Below are 15,879 nucleotides of genomic sequence, written 5' to 3'. Positions count from 1 at the left end.
GCCATATTAAAAACAGCTTCCAGCAGTCCTCTGAAGAAACTTTAGGGTTCTCCTTCAAGAACAAGGACTGGTTTGATGAAAACAACCAAAAGATCCAGGAATTGTTGAGGAAGAAGAGAACTGCCCACCAAGCACACCTTGCACTGCCATCCTGTCACATAAGAAAAACAGCCTTTTGTCTCACATGCAGCAAGTTCCAACAGAAACTCCGTGACATCCAGAACGATGGTAGATCGATCTAGCTGAAAAACTCAATTATGTGCAGATACGGGTGATCACAGAGAATTCTATGAGGCCTTGAAAACAGCATATGGGCCTACATACCAAGTCCAAAGTCCCCTACTCAGGGCAGATGGTCAAACGCTTCTGACAGATAAAACCTCCATTCTGAATCGATGGTCTGAACACTTTCAGACACTTTTCAGTACTAGCTGTGTAGTCCAAGACTCAGCAATTCAGTCCATCACACAACAACCAGTGAAGAATTATTTGGATATTGCCCCCACTTTGGGAGAAACCCTCAAGGCCATACAGCAGGTGAAAACTGGCAAGGCAGCTGAGGTTGATGGAATTCCACCTGAAATCTGGAAACATGGGGGCCTTGCACTCCATGCTAAATTTCATGAGTTTGTGGTGCACTGTTGGGAACTAGGCGAACTACCATCTGACCTTCGTGATGCAGTCATCATCACCTTGTATAAGAAGAAAGGAGTTAAATCAGACTGTTCAAATTACCGTGGTATTACTCTGCTCTCCATTGCTGGCAAAATCCTGGCAAGAATACTTTTGAACAGACTAATACCTGCTATTGCAGAAGGAATTCTACCTGAAAGTCAGTGTGGTTTCAGAGCCAACAGGAGTGTTTGTTCTCAGACAACTGCAAGAGAAGTGTAGGGAACAGAACAGAACAAAGGTCTCTATGTAACCTTTGTTGATCTCACCAAGGCTTTTGATACTATGAGCAGAAAAGGTCTATGGCAGATTTTGGAATGTTTAGGATGTCCCCCCAAGTTCCTTAAAATGATCATCTCACTCCATGAGGATCAGCACGGACAAGTCAGATATGGCAATGCACTTTCGAGCCCTTTCTAATAATCAGTGGTGTGAAACAAGGCTGCATTCTCGCACCAACCCTATTCACAACCTTTTTCAGCATGATGCTCCAAAGGGCCATGGCAGACCTCGAGGATCAGGACAGTATCTACATTTGATATCGTACTAATGGAAGCCTATTCAATCTAAGGCGACTGAAGGCCCACACCAAGACCTTAAACCATCTTGTCTGGGAGCTGCTTTATGCTGATGACACCGCCCTTGTTGCCCACACAGAAGCAGCTCTGCAGCGTTTAACATCCTGCTTTGCTCAGATGCTGCTGAGCTCTTTGGGCTGGAAGGCAGCTTAAAGAAGACAGAAGTTCTCTATCAACCGGCACCTCAGGAAGCCTTCCATCATCCCCATATCACCATTGGCAAATCAGAGCTCAAATCAGTCCAGCAGTTTAATTACCTAGGTAGCCTCATCTCCTCAGATGGTAAGATTGACAGAGATAGACAACAGGTTAGCTTGTAGTGCTTTCGGAAAACTCCATAAAAGAGTTTGGTGTAATAAACACTTGAAGAAAAGTACCAAGACCAATGTTTACAGAGCCATAGTGCTGTCTACTCTTTTATATGGTTCCGAATCATGGGTCATCTACCGCCACCACCTGCCTCTCCTAGAACGCTTCCATCAACGCTGTCTCCTAACATCCTAAACATCCTAAACAATACAATCCTAAACATCCTGTGGTCAGATTATGCGACCAATACATCTGTTCTAGAACAAGCAGCAGTCACAAGTATTGAGGCCATGTTACTGAGAACACAGCTGCGATGGGCAGGACACGTCTCAAGGATGAAGGACCACCGCCTCCCTAAGATCTTGCTTTATGGTGAACTTGCCACTGGCTGCTGCATGAGAGGAGCCCCAAAGAGAAGATACAAGGATTCCCTGAAACAACATCTCAGCCTTGGCCATATTGATCAACATAACTGGTCTACTCTGGCCTCAAATCAGGAGGTCTGGAAACACACCATCTATAACGCTGCTGATGCTTTTGAGAAAGCACACAGGATCACTCTCGAGGAGAGAAAACAACGCAGAAAGAACCGTGTCTTGCAGAATATACCACCTAAGGAGTCTTTCTGCTGTGCCTTTTGCAATCGGATATGTCTATCTTGTATTGGCCTTATTAGCCACCAGAGTGCCTGTAACAAATGTGGATAGAGCCTTTCTCAAATCTTCGTTTGCAAAGTCTAGCCATGATTTTCTGTGCATCAACTATATTGTCAGCACAAGGCAAAAGCAGTAAACGAGCCATTTTCAACTAAGTGGATGTCTTTGGCAAGACATGAATAACATGATGCAGGACAGGATGCAGAACAGGCACATGTGGACACACTTGTTAAAATGCTGAGCAGCAATACTGTTTATACTGGGATTTGAAAATTCACACTGAGGCTTTAGTTTTAACATCTCATTGTGAACAGGAAGGGAACTGATGCTACATGTTTTTTCATGCTACATGAAAACTTGAGAAGACATAAGAGCACTGACTGACATTTGCTAGTTTTACAGGACTTTTTTTCTATTTTTGCCCTCAAATATAAGGGAATGAAAGCAAAGCATAAGCATGAAGTTGAAAGCAAATGGGAAAAAAAAGGTCACTGAACCAGACTACAGTCCCACAAGGAGGTATTTATTCCGTAACCACTGAGTTCTCTATACTTGAAGTCTATGTGGCACTATATGGGATCTTGCACATTTGCTTGATTATCCTGCAAGTACAAGAGACAGACTGTAAAACTCTGCAGATAACCCCTTAAACAGAGGAAAAAAGGCAATTAAATCGCACCAAAGTAGAAAATATATCAGACTCAAAAAAATCCCCCAACACAAAACAAGAGAAGTGCCACAGAACTAAACGAAGTGGCCACATTTGCAGGGAGAAATTAGCCTGGATAAGAAAGGAGAGAACAGAGGAATGCAGCACTGGCCATGTCATGCCAGTATCTTTAAAGTAGAGAAATTATTAACCTCTGCATAAGGAACACATTATCGCTTCCAACTACTCTCAAGAAAAACTATTCCTACAACCTTAGATATTATCTATTCTCCCAGCATGGCATAGGGGAAAACCAGGGTGCAGCTGCTGTTACGGATCAAGGGGAAATAGAGCCAGAGAAGCTTCAGGACAAGAAAAATGAGACATAATAGATTGGAAGGAAAGAAGGTGGTAGGAGTCTCTTCTGGGAAACTGAATGAAAAGATGAAGGAAAAGCAAGGAAGTTTTACTTGCATTTTAAATCTAAAGAAGAGTAGTGCAGAACTCCATTTGCAGAATCATATAAGTCAACTGAATGAGCCTTATGTCATTAAAATGTCACCCCACGGAAATACAGCACATAATGAAACCATGGAGAGGACTGCAAAGGAAAATTATCCAACCCTGTACTCAATGATATGAAAAAAAATACCTCTGTCATCCCTCATGGATGGGTGTCTAAGTTGTTTTTTTAAGAATGTCACAGCATCCATCTGTGCTCTGTCCTAGTGCTTTACTGTTCTCTCCTGAAAGTTTCCTAATTTAAAATTGCTCAGCTACAATTCAGATTGTTACTTCAGAAAAGGAGTTAATAGTCTGTTTTCTGCCATCACAGTGAATAAGAAAAATAGTCCTTACATATTTAAAACCCATCATCAGATGCTCTACCTTCATTTGAGTAAAGAACCCCATTTTCTGCATCTCTAATCATCTTTAGTGAGTTGTTCTTGTCTTTCTCTAAATGGTCCACAAGCCTGATGGATGACGGCACACCAAACTAGACACCAGTTTAAAACATACACTGAAAAGCTGATAAAAAGTTGAAAGCCTAAGTCCTGTACTACAATAGCACGGTTCTGCTAATTCAAATTTAACTTGAGACCCACCACAAATTTCAGAAGATTTTCTTCAATCACTCATCCTGTATTTCTGCCACCAAATGCGCTATTGTCTACATATTCCCACTTTATCTCACCTGATATTTTTCAAGCAATATCTTCATCTGTCAGCACCAATTGTGACTCTTATCTCCCAACATGTCTCCAATTTTCCTTAGCTTAGTGGCACTTCAAATTTAAGAAAGTTAACTTGTTATTATGTCATCCAGATAATTATTTTTTAATAATACTGATCTGGTCCAAGCCATCCTTCTGATTTCAATTTGATATAGTATTTTATTTGTAAAACAAAGCATTGGTATCTAATGACCTCCAAGTATAGCTTGAAAAAAGCCCCAAACCAAATTCTCTCCCATATTGTATTTCCTTGGCTTGCTCATAATGTCATAAAACAACACCAAAAGCTTTAATAAAGACAAGACAGAAGGCATCCCTTGTTGCACTTCCTAACTGCTAACTGCTAACCACTAACTGACATAACTTTTACTTAACAAATCCACATTCAGCCAGTTGTCTGTAGACCGATCCCAATTTTGCCACATTTCTATAGAAAAGAAGCATATTTTATCTTTCCCCATTTTCTGTTACTTCTATCTTTTAATAGAGCTCAGAGAAGAAAAAATGCAAAATAGTTCTGAAGTCATCTTTCATAATCTTACATTAAGATTTTCCAGTACAACTAATTAAAACAAACCTAAGTACTCTCCAGCTTCTTTCTTCCCCCTCCCTTCCAAAGAATTTGTTACAAGTCCTATTTGCAGGAACCATTTCACTATACTTGTTATTTTCAGCGCAGAAAACAAAAACCAAAAAGAGAAAACATGTCACACTTCTCGGCATCAGCCATCAACAGTTCACTTGGCTCCCTCTTCTCTGTTTTTTGCTGTTAGTTTCCATACTGTGGGGCAATTTTCTGTTACACTTCAAATTCCTTGCTAGTCTCATTTTCTGCTTTGCATATTACAGTGCCTGTTCACAATTAACTTGCAACTTGACCCAGTTCCACTGTGCTGAGCAGCAGCAGGAAAAAGATAAGGTTAACAGTCAAACAGCTCCTAAACCCTGTATTTTTTATTCATAATTCAACAGCCTAAGCTTTTACTTCACAGCTCTGTCCTGCCTTGGCTACCTCTCACAATACTATTCCAAGCATGCAGCCTACACCACCACTCCTTCCTCCAGGAAAGCCAATCCAAAATAGTCAATACTTCCCACCACGGGCTGGGGGGGGGAGGGAAGGGGGGAATGTGTCCCCCATTTCATGAGAGATATGGACAAAACTGCCACTCTGTGGCAGGAAGTTTCAGAATGGATATATATTTTATAGATGGCACAACAAAGGCACATTCTACTCATTAGAAGTAACTTTAATTTTGTACTCTGATTGCCTTCACCAAACTGTTAACGGAAACTGCACCTCACAACCTGTGAGAACAGTGTGTCTGGTTTTGGCTAAGGCTCTCAGGAGACTGAACTGATGCAGGCAAACAAAGGTCCGTTTATCAACAGAGAAGCAGAGCTTGTCAATAGAATCTCTGCGGTTCTGTGCTTTCTTTTGTGTTGCTCGCTAATTTCAAATACTGGTAATACACAGTATCAATTCAACCTACAGAGTGCCACAGGGTTAGGAACTACCGGGAGCACAGTTTTTGTTCAGAGGTCTCTGTTACCTGATTTACCCTTAAAAATTACCTAAGGGATTTCATTGAATAACCGCTAATACTACAAAAATAGTTTGGCTCTATTAAATACAAGAAAGTATTGCTGCAGAAAAACTCTCAGAAGAAAGAAGACATTGAACATGCTGATCATAATTAATCATTACAGCTCACTACAGTGATGTTAATTAACACAGAAGGTCAATGGATGCAAACAGTCACTCTGCTATGATGAATTCCACATATGTACTATTTATTCTAAAAGATGCATGTGAAGATTCACAGTAAAAATAAGGTAGATTTGAAAATCCATGTATCTACACCATAACTTTTCCTCCAGATGCCACTTGAAACCTATCCTTCGCACAGCACACAATTAAGCACAACACTAGCCTTGTTAATGTCTTTCATTTACCAACTGAGATACCGGGAGTCTAAATAAAACCTCTTGTTGTGCTTTTACACTTCTGATAACAATGCCATTTTTATGGTCATGAATTAACTTTTAGAAAGATTTCTTAGTTCGGATCATTTGGAGTGAACCACATTTAAAAATCAAGCACACATAACCACAGGAATCACAACTAAATGCCAAGCTCAAGTTTCTTACCCCCCTCCATCATCTCATCACTGAAAGTCACAGATCCATAGAACAAGCCACAGCTATCAACTGACCATGATGGAAAGAAATATTTCTTACTGAGCTAGTGTTCAGTGACTCTTTAACTGAATGAACCCTAGAGCAGACACAGTGAAACTTCAGGACCACGCAGAGCAGAGGATCTCATCTGGCAGCATAGGTTTGTAGGAAATAAGATGGTTTTATTACAAGCAGGAGTTTCCATGGTTGCCTCTAACCAAGATACTTGGAGGTCATTTTATTTGGGGAGTTGGGGAGCCATTTTGTGGCCGAGGACTGGTGGGCTGCTCAGTGTTCTGCTTACAGTTACCTATTGCTGTTTACTGTTCTGCTTACAGGGTTGCTCACAGTTACTTACTGTTACTTACAGTTGTGGTGTGAAGGCTGGCCGGAAAGTATGTAAGGCAGTAAGACCGGTCTGGGCTCACTGCCAGGGGACCATGCGGCCGGGGGCAAGGAAACAACTTGATAGGTTCGTTAAAACAACCCATGGACTGCAAGAAGACTACATCCCCTTTTAAGGAAGAAAAGAGCAAGGCTGGGCATGGGAGGAGTGAGGGAGTGGTTATGTAAATCAAAGGGTCTTAAAAGGTCTCGTCCCTCCCATTTGGGCTGTGCTCGAACCTGGTCGTGAGTCTGGTGCACCCCGCGCGCTGTTAATAAAATTCTTTGTTTCACTTTATTTGGCCGTCTCAGAAATTTTAATTAGAGATATTTCTCACAGGGTGACTTTAAAAAACCCATAAAACCCTTCACTTAACTTTGCTCAGTTCATTGCATGAGGAGTGCAGGTACGTCGCTTAGGGCTGTGCACTTGCAAGAAAGGCAAAGGTGCCCAAGTACTTTGTGAGGTTCCTTTACTCCCTATCAAAACATGTATGATCTGTTGCTTGAATCAATTTCAGGTACTCACTACCCTATCCCAGCAATCAAAACCAAAGACATTCTAAAAATAATTTTAGAATCCATCCACAACTACCAGCGAAACATTTGTATGTGATATCCTCAAACAATAAATACAAATAAATTAAGCACTCACAGGTGGAACTCTTCTTTTATCCAAGTGCCCCCCAAAACAGTGAATCTATCTGTTAATTTCAAGCAATAAATTTGGGCAAATTAATTCTGAAAACATACAGAAAGCTGTTCCTTAGCAACATGAGCTAACCCACAGCAGTTAAGGAGGATGCTAACTGCCTTGTCTGCCATAAGCAGAAGATGCAATCACACATGAATAAGACAAAATCAAGTATTTACTGTCGTTCCAGTCATACTGCTAGAACAGCTACCTATGGTTTCTACATTATAAACCTAAGGCTATAGATCTGCTAGAAAAGCCAGGTACCAAAGCATCCTGTGAAGGCCCCTGCCCCCAGGCACCCTTCGGAGGAGAGTAATGGATTACAGGAGTGAAGTTCCAGTCTTTCAGAATTGCCACAAAGAAAACCAAGAAAACACAAGGCAAAAAAATCCCAGTTTAACAATTCCTTTTTTTTTCCCCTCTAGGGCCACAAAAGGGAAAGTACTGACTTTAAAGAGAGCTTGAAGTCTCTTACAGTAATAACACAAAGAACACAGTATTTGCAACAGCCCCAATAAACAATTAATAAAATTTAATAAAAACTTAATAAGAAATACAACACTTGGAAGTCAGCTGGATAGTAACTTTCAAAGGGATCAAAAAGTTTAACATTTATACTCTCAAGTGACTCACTGTTTGCCCAGTTTTTCCACATTACAATCTACCTGGACAACAAGTTCCTACGAAAGAGAATACAGTAACACCATGTAACAACAAGAATGAGATATATACTTAAGTATATATACCAGACTATTAATGCCAATAAGGAAAGAAAATCTGTACAATAATCTATACAAAACACATCAAGTAACTTTATTAACCTCAAACATTAACAGTTCCAGCTAAAATACCCTTCAGGTGTCTAATGTTTACATCAGAACTGGACCACTAAGTCATTTAAAAATATGATAGGTTCAGAAAATGCAAGTTTGAATATATTCCTCTGTGTACTAGTTGTAACAAACACAGACTTTGAAAATACATAATCCTTTAATGGATGTTGATCTTTGGTACGCTTTCTAGACACAATATTTAACAAAGGGATACTTTTTTCTTCAGAATAAACTAAGCATGCAGGGTGTCTCTCTGGCTTTTCATCTGCATTCGCGCTCCTGTTTTTCCCCATAACTTATTCCTTTTTTGGTTATGATGCTCTGAAAGGATCTGTGGAAGATTAAGTTAGACTAAAATCCCAAAAAATTCTATACAACTGTGGAATCAGTTATTGACTAAAGCAAGTCCCAAGAGAAACAGGAAACAGACTACAATAATTTGAAAAATATCACAGTGCTTCCAGTCACCATCCTATTTGGTATACAGTAAATATCGTGCTGTATCCATATAAAAGCACTCCTTCAGTTACATGGATCACAAACTCCATGACAACCTCCAAATGGAGATGGATGAAAAATAAAATTAAGTCTAGAAACAGAATCTGGGGGCTGAAACTGTTTTTAAGACAAACTAAAAAACTAACGCAAGGACAAAGTCCATTTTACCAAGGCGGGGGCTTTTTTTTAATTTTTTTTTTTTTTTTCATTACTGGTTTAGTTTTGGGGTTTGTGAGGTTTTTTGTTTTGGTTTTGGTTTGATTTGGGCTGGTTTTTTTGGTGGAATTTCTAAAACTGAGTAGACCTCCAGTGAGAATAAAATCCTGTACAGGGAGTCTAAGAACTTTTCTAGCTCTGTAAGAACAGCCCGGTAATGTGAAGAGCCAGAGTAAGGCCCAAGACTAAGCAAAGGCTTGCTAGAAAGCATCTACATGCAGAATATTAACTCATGCCCAAAGTAAGTTCTCAGAGATTCTGACTGAACATATTTGCATGGCTCATCCTGTGAGTTAAACCCTTCTTTTGCCATCATTGATTACTTTGCTGGTCACAGACAACCCACATTAACTTTGCTCTTCCATTTAACAGGTCGTTTTGTGCTTCAATAGGTATTTTTTTTTAAATGTTAAGCACAGAAGTTCAAGCATATTAGCAAAATCAAACACCTCAAAAAAAAAAAAAAAAGCTTAAATGAAATGGTAACCACTCCTGTGAAGAGTAACAGAACACAGAAACACAAATTTCCTCCCATAAAAACCACAATGAGTAGATACATACTTTCTCTTTTTGAAAACACTTTTTTTCCTCCTCTAATAGCATGTGGCTACTACATGCAGCAACATTGAGGGGTGTGCCAAAACGTACTCGAAGGAAATCTGGGAACACCCTACTACTACAGCCCATTAAAAAGGAAAGTATCAGCTTGTCCTTAACAAAGGTTTTGAGCTCCCAAAGCTATGTACTACTAAACCCACCCAGTTAACAAATCAAACCCAACAAGTTCCTTTCAACTGCTTCTGTGAAGGGCTAGTGAAGGCTCAGTCACTCAGCATGTCCTTTTAACAGGCTGTATAAGCTCAATACACAGTAAGTTTATGGGTTCTTTAACAACCTACTCTACTTTTACCAGAGATTTTCTGTAAGACATTGACAACTAGCATATTTGTAACTTAATAATGAAATAATTTTTTCTTCACCTATTATTTCCACAGCTCATACCTTCATTTTTTGAAGCAAAAGTATTTTCTGCAGATTCAAAGTTCCTTTATCTAGACTTTGCAGTGCTAGAATAGAATAATCTGGATTTAGTGACTTCTGCAGTAAGTCTGAAATTCATTATGTCCTAAATGGAATTTCAGTACAATCCACATATAATAAAGCTACAAGACAACTAAGTTTCTGAAGAAGACATTAATCTAGCCTGTCATCCATAAAAACTCAGTGTTATAGGTTAGAAATCTGAGGGGAGAGGGGAGGAGTTTTGGGGGAGGGGTTTGCTGGCTCTTCTCAGAAGGGAGAGGTCAGTTTTTTGCTGAGCTCTCGCTCTGGGATGGAGATGGGGCATCTTGCGCGCATGCTTTTGGTAAGAAGGCCTGGAGGCCGGTCTTTCTGGCTTCTCGCCCTGGTCAGCCCTGACTGCTGGCCTCGACTTGCAGGCAGGCTGTCCTTGTCTCTGGCCCGGACCTGCTGCGTTCTCATCAGAGAGTTTTGTGCTCACTGGGAGAAGAAAGAAGGAGCCTTGGGACACTGTCATCTGAGGACAACAGTGAGTTCCGTGGGGGTGGACTGCTTTCCTTTCCCCCTTCTTCCATTGGGGAAGGGTCCCCATTCTCTTTTCGGCTTCTCCCGCGACCCGAGACACCCCCAGACCCCTCCCCGCGCGGTGACCGCCAAAGCCCGACAGCGCCCCCTGCAGGGCAACACCGAGCACTGCAGGCTCTGCACCTCCAGTGACCCAACAGCGCCCCCTGCCGGCCGGGATTAGAACTGCGCTGAAGGACAGAGAAGTGTTCAGACTTTCTCTTTTGTTTGAAGGGGACTTTTGGGTACAGGACTATTGTCTAGGGTTTTTTGGTGTTCTTTTAATATCTTTTAATAAAGGGTTGCTATTTCTTCTGTTTTTCTACACTTCCTTGATTAAAGCCCCTTAATTTTGAATTTATACAATTGCTGAGAGAGAGAAGTTTGGTTTGTCTCATAACTCATCCTCTTTAGCAAACATTCCAGTCTCTTCGAACCGAGACACTCAGCATCATCCAAGGCCACATATGCAGATATCACAAAAAAAGCCCCAACAAAAGCACAGGTGTCCTCCTCCCCAGTGCACCAACCCTCTAAAGTGGAAAATGTTTATAACTGTAACACTAGACTCTGTAACTTTTCAAAGCAAACAGAATAAAACCTAAAAGAATGGAAAACAATTACTGGGCTTTTTTTCAGTTAAATGTTTTTTGTTAGTAACACTACAATCCAGCTATAGATGCAAAAACCCAAATTTCTGCTGTAAAGAGTATTTAAGGCTGCCTTTTGCTTTTAGTAAGGCTCATCCAGATGATTTCAAGCATTCATAATCTAGTCTTAACCATGGACTTCTTGGGGTTTTTTGGGGGGAAAGTGGATTTTTCATTTGGTTAATTGGTTGGCTTTTGAGAAGTTACTTCTTATTGTGGAAGTATCAGAATAATGCCAAATATCTGCAAGATGTTAAAATTAATAAGTAACAAATATTAGCCCCAAAAGAAGCAAAAGCCATTTCAGTACAAAATGACAAATTAAAACTCTTGTGTTTTCTTAGTACTTTTCTCTAGCTGGATCCTGCAAAATTTCACTATGTGCATGTAAATGCAATGCTTAGCATTTCATATCCCATGGTACAGCATTTTCTGGATTATAACCACCAATGGTATATGCTTAATTAGGCTTTTATTGTTTCGATATCACCCTAACTATTTAGAGCCTGAAAATTAATCAATAACTCAGGTGAGAGCCTGAAAATTAATCAGTATCTCAGGGCATGCTCCTCCTCTCCATCTGTGCCTTTACTTCCCTGTTATTATTTGAAAAGGTTTATTACAGTTTGATGCATGATAAAGCATTTCCACAGCTGAGACACCATGTTACTTCATTAGGAATGCAAATATCTCTTTTCCCCATGCAATATGCATGAAATAAAAATGCATACAAAATGCCTGCCTTTGCTGCAAGCATAACTATCTCCTTTTCCATAACAGCTCTGGAGTTGGAAAGAAAGAAATATTAAAAAAAATGCTGCATGTGTTATGCAAAAGAAACAACTGACCGAGCTTTAGCCCTGCAAGCAGAAGAGAAGGGATATCAATTTTCAAAGATATGACAACTTATGCTCAGTAAAAGCTGCCAAACTGCAAATTTCAACCCCATTGCATTGAAATTAAGTAAGTTCCAAAAGAGGCTCAAGCTAGTAATAGGCTATAGATCAGTTCTAGTCCACAAGGAAAGAGTTGATTTTACAGTGCTGGCTTCTGTGTTTTCAGCTCTTTATACAGATGCCCAGGCATTTATTGCAATGTTTAACCTGCTGTAAAAGACACAGTAACATGCAAAAGTCAGTCTGCTACCTCCACTGGGGCTACAAGGAAGGCAAAAGATACTGTTGCCCTCAAGGATGAGCAAAGGGAAGCCAAAGAAAGAAAGGGCAAGAAGGAATAGGAAAACCAAGCAACTGGTCTGTATGAAACAAAAAAACCCCAAACAAACAAACAGCAGAAGCAAGACAAACAGTATGCACAGAATGGCAAGATTAGCATAAAAGCAGCTGAAACTTTCTTGTCTTTAATTTGTTGCATTGAAATAGATGCAACTACTTAAACACTAGGGCTCTAAACAAGAACAAACCCCCAGTTGCTACACTTTTAACAGAGACGCTATACTAAGTCTATGGCGGTACATACTGTAAAGACATCCAAAATCCGCTGGGCAAGTCTCCTCCTGCATAAGCCATTGCCATAAAACAGATTATAAGGGAAATTGAGTCACCACACAAAGCAAGAAAGGCATTCCATTCACACAACTGATTACCCAGACTACCTAATGAAGGAAAGAAAAGTACTCAACTCCAGTCAAGATCATTTGTTAAATATTCATTTGCTACTTTCTCACACATATGGAGATTTAAAGGAAGACAGTAATTTATAACACAATGTTCTCTGATAAAAGCCATACCAGTTCTACCTTGAAGGCACAACTCCAAGTGAAGTATTAGCAACGTTCAACAACAAACCCACCATCTCCTGAAGGACTTTCAACCACTATCCTCTGGGCCTTACTTCCATTTCCTACTGAAATCCAATGTCCCTAGTCAGACATTTCCCAGATTTTCAGAGCTTTCAAACGGCATAGTTCAAGCAACACACTGAAACACCCATTTTGAAATACTCAGAATACAAATTTGGAACAAAACTTAGGGAATGTGGAAAAGTTGATCAGAAATGAGTGGCTTGCATCATAGTAGCATCTCTCAACTGCCCATATGAAACACTAAAACATTAACATTCCTCAGTAAGGTCTTTAAATTACAAATATACAGACGTTTATTGAGTTTACATTGCAGAAAAGCATCACAGTACAGATCAGTGAGTGTGATCTGAGGAAGGACTGTACATTTTAAGTTAACATCCTAAGTTCTCAGACATCAGAATGAATTCCATGAAGACTGTAACTAAATAGAAAGAAGCAGTCTTAGCACAATGGTTGGAAAGCATACATTTTCAAAGTTTATATTTCAAAACCACAACTGTCAAAATAATCATTAGACGTGGGGGAGGGGGCAGCGGAAGGGGAGGAAGAGTGTTCAGGGAGCTGTTTAGATAAGAAATATCACAACCCTTAAACTTTATTTTTAAAGTGACTGCCAGTTATTACAGATTTTCAACAACTTTCTGGCTCCAAAGAGATGGCAGGGGGGATTCAAGTTTACTTAGCCTTTCTGCAGGGTCATATTTTTAGGTTACAGATTAGATGACAGACTTAGAAATTCCCTCACTCAGTTCTCTAGAGGCAGTTACTAATTGCAACTAGTATATGTTTCATTTTGAAAACACAAGTTTCCCCCACCTCCGGTAAATCATGCTTTTGGAAGTTCAGTATTTTTTAAAGAACAGCGTGAGAGCAGAGGACTGGCCTCAGAAATACAACTCCCACAAAACCTACTCCTGACCAAAACACACTGCCAGTGCTTCCACACGTGTGAACATTCCATTATGGCATGTACAAGCTCACCCCTTCCAAAATCTGTTAGCCTGGGTGACACGCCTCAAACCCAATGGGGAGCAGCAGAGGAATTTAAATGAGATTGTGTACACGTATAGTGATAAAAATGTATTAATAAAACTAGACGACCCGGGAGACCAAGTATGAGTTTTCTCCCAGAATACCTACGACCAGCTTCGCGTGATTACTTGGAAAAAACACCTGCCCGGGGCACGAGGTGGTAAAAGACATTCGAGTTAGGAGGCGTCGCTTTTCAGACCCGGTGGACGTGGAAGTCCTCTGGGCGGTCTTTACCCACCGTCCCGAAAAGCTCTGGGTGCCGAGGCCCCGGAGGAGCTCCGCTCCCGAGCCCCCCGCTCCGATGCCGCGGATCGAAGGAGCCGCGGGGCGCGTGGGGTCCGGCGGGGCTGCGCTCCCGCAACTGCTCCAACTCGCCGAAAAGTTGAGCCGATGGAGGACGGGGAGGGGGGAAAAGGACGGGACGGCTCCGTACCGGCAGAGAGCCGCCTCCCGCTGTCGCTACCTGCTGATGAAGCCATCTCCATCGCCGTCGCAGGTCTGGAAGAGGCGCCTCATCCTCTCCTCCTCACCCGTGCTGGAGGTATCGCTGCTGCCGGCGCTGCTCACCTCCGCTACGGCGGCTGCCGCCATCATGAGCCTGGCTCCGGAGGAGGAGGAGGAGAAAGCGGAGGAGGAGGAGGAGAAAACGGAGGAGGAGGAGAAGGCGAGGCTGCCTCAGGATTCCCAGACCCACCGCGCCTGCAAAGTGCGAGCGACAGCACAAAGCGGGGCGGGGGCTCCGCAGGGCCGGATCGCTGCGGCCGCGGCCCGGAGCGGAGACTCCCGCAGCGGGGAGCGGGCGGCGGAGGCTTCCCCGCCTGCCCACGGCAGCGTCCTGCCCCGCGCCCGGCCGGTCCTCCGGAGCCGCGATCCACGGTCTCGGCAAACCGGGGCCAGCTGCGCTCCCAGTCAGGGCCATCCAAACTCGTCCCGAGGGTCGCTTGTTCTCTCCTTTGGCTGGGCAGGCCTGGCTCCCGGCTTCGGGAACGCTGCTGCCCGCTTTGGTTGTGCCCTGGCTAGTCTGTGGAAGCCAAGCCCAGACAAACCCCAGCGTCTTCTGTAGCTCTGTGTTTGCACTTGACGCTGTTTGATGGGGTGTTGTTCAGGTGGGAGCATTCTGGGATGCAGTTCCATCCAGTTCTTTTCTACTGATCAAATTCCACCTACAGTAACCACAGTTCGTTTTTCTGCTCCCCATGTTTGTGGCTTGTACCTCTCCCTGTCTGTCTCCTTTGCATTTAGAGAAAAGTCACTTTCTTGGCAGTCTTCATGTGTCCAGATGAAAAAAGAATTATCTCACGTGTATGCTATGGCTTCTTCATTTCCTTTAGTGCTCTTGCCACCCCTCGCATTACCTAATTAAGTTTTAATCAGTCCTTTTTTTAAAAAAAAAAAATCCTGTGAAAAGAACTGATACACCAACAGCACCAATGACAATCTTATGTCTACTGGAAATAGGTATTCTGAAACAGTCTAGAACAGTATTTCCATTTACAGTAGCATTATGTTTTTTACTCTATCACCCTGTGATTAATTGGGTCAGCTAAGTTTTTTCCTAACCTATTTCCGTATTTGAAAAAAAACCCTTGTTATTAAGGACATGCACCTCTCTCATAGTATCAGATATTATCCTTCTTCTGTTACTTAAGTCTTTAAAGACATCTAGTTCATCCCACAAAACATTCTGATCTTCCTTGCTGCTGACAGTGACTCATGAATATATAAAGTCAGCAAAGTTATCTCACTTCTCTTGTTGCACAGTCTCTTTCAAGTACAGTAACTGATGGCAATAGTTCTAATTGTCAGTATTTATTGCATCTTGATTAAATAAGTCATTACAAGGCAAAGAGTCCCTCTGGCATTTTATTAACTAAAACTAC

General features: G+C 41.6%; 1 protein-coding gene across 2 annotated transcripts in view; it reads right to left on the bottom strand.

Moving 5' to 3' along the window:
* The window catches only part of MCC (MCC regulator of WNT signaling pathway), a 195,681-nt gene extending 181,059 nt beyond the window's left edge, over positions 1-14,622 (bottom strand). Inside the window, exon 1 of one of the 2 annotated variants that reach the window (XM_064641644.1) lies at positions 14,463-14,622. In XM_064641644.1, coding sequence (XP_064497714.1) covers positions 14,463-14,593 — 131 coding nt within the window. In that variant the 5' untranslated portion in view covers positions 14,594-14,622. Of the gene's footprint in view, positions 1-14,432 lie in introns of both variants that reach the window. The other variant, XM_064641645.1, reaches the window with a different exon arrangement.
* Positions 14,623-15,879: the final 1,257 nt, after the last annotated feature.

This window comes from Pseudopipra pipra, chromosome Z (assembly GCF_036250125.1).
Source record: "Pseudopipra pipra isolate bDixPip1 chromosome Z, bDixPip1.hap1, whole genome shotgun sequence".
Classification (NCBI taxonomy): Eukaryota; Metazoa; Chordata; class Aves; order Passeriformes; family Pipridae; genus Pseudopipra; species Pseudopipra pipra.
This window is presented reverse-complemented; position numbering and strand designations above follow the sequence as displayed.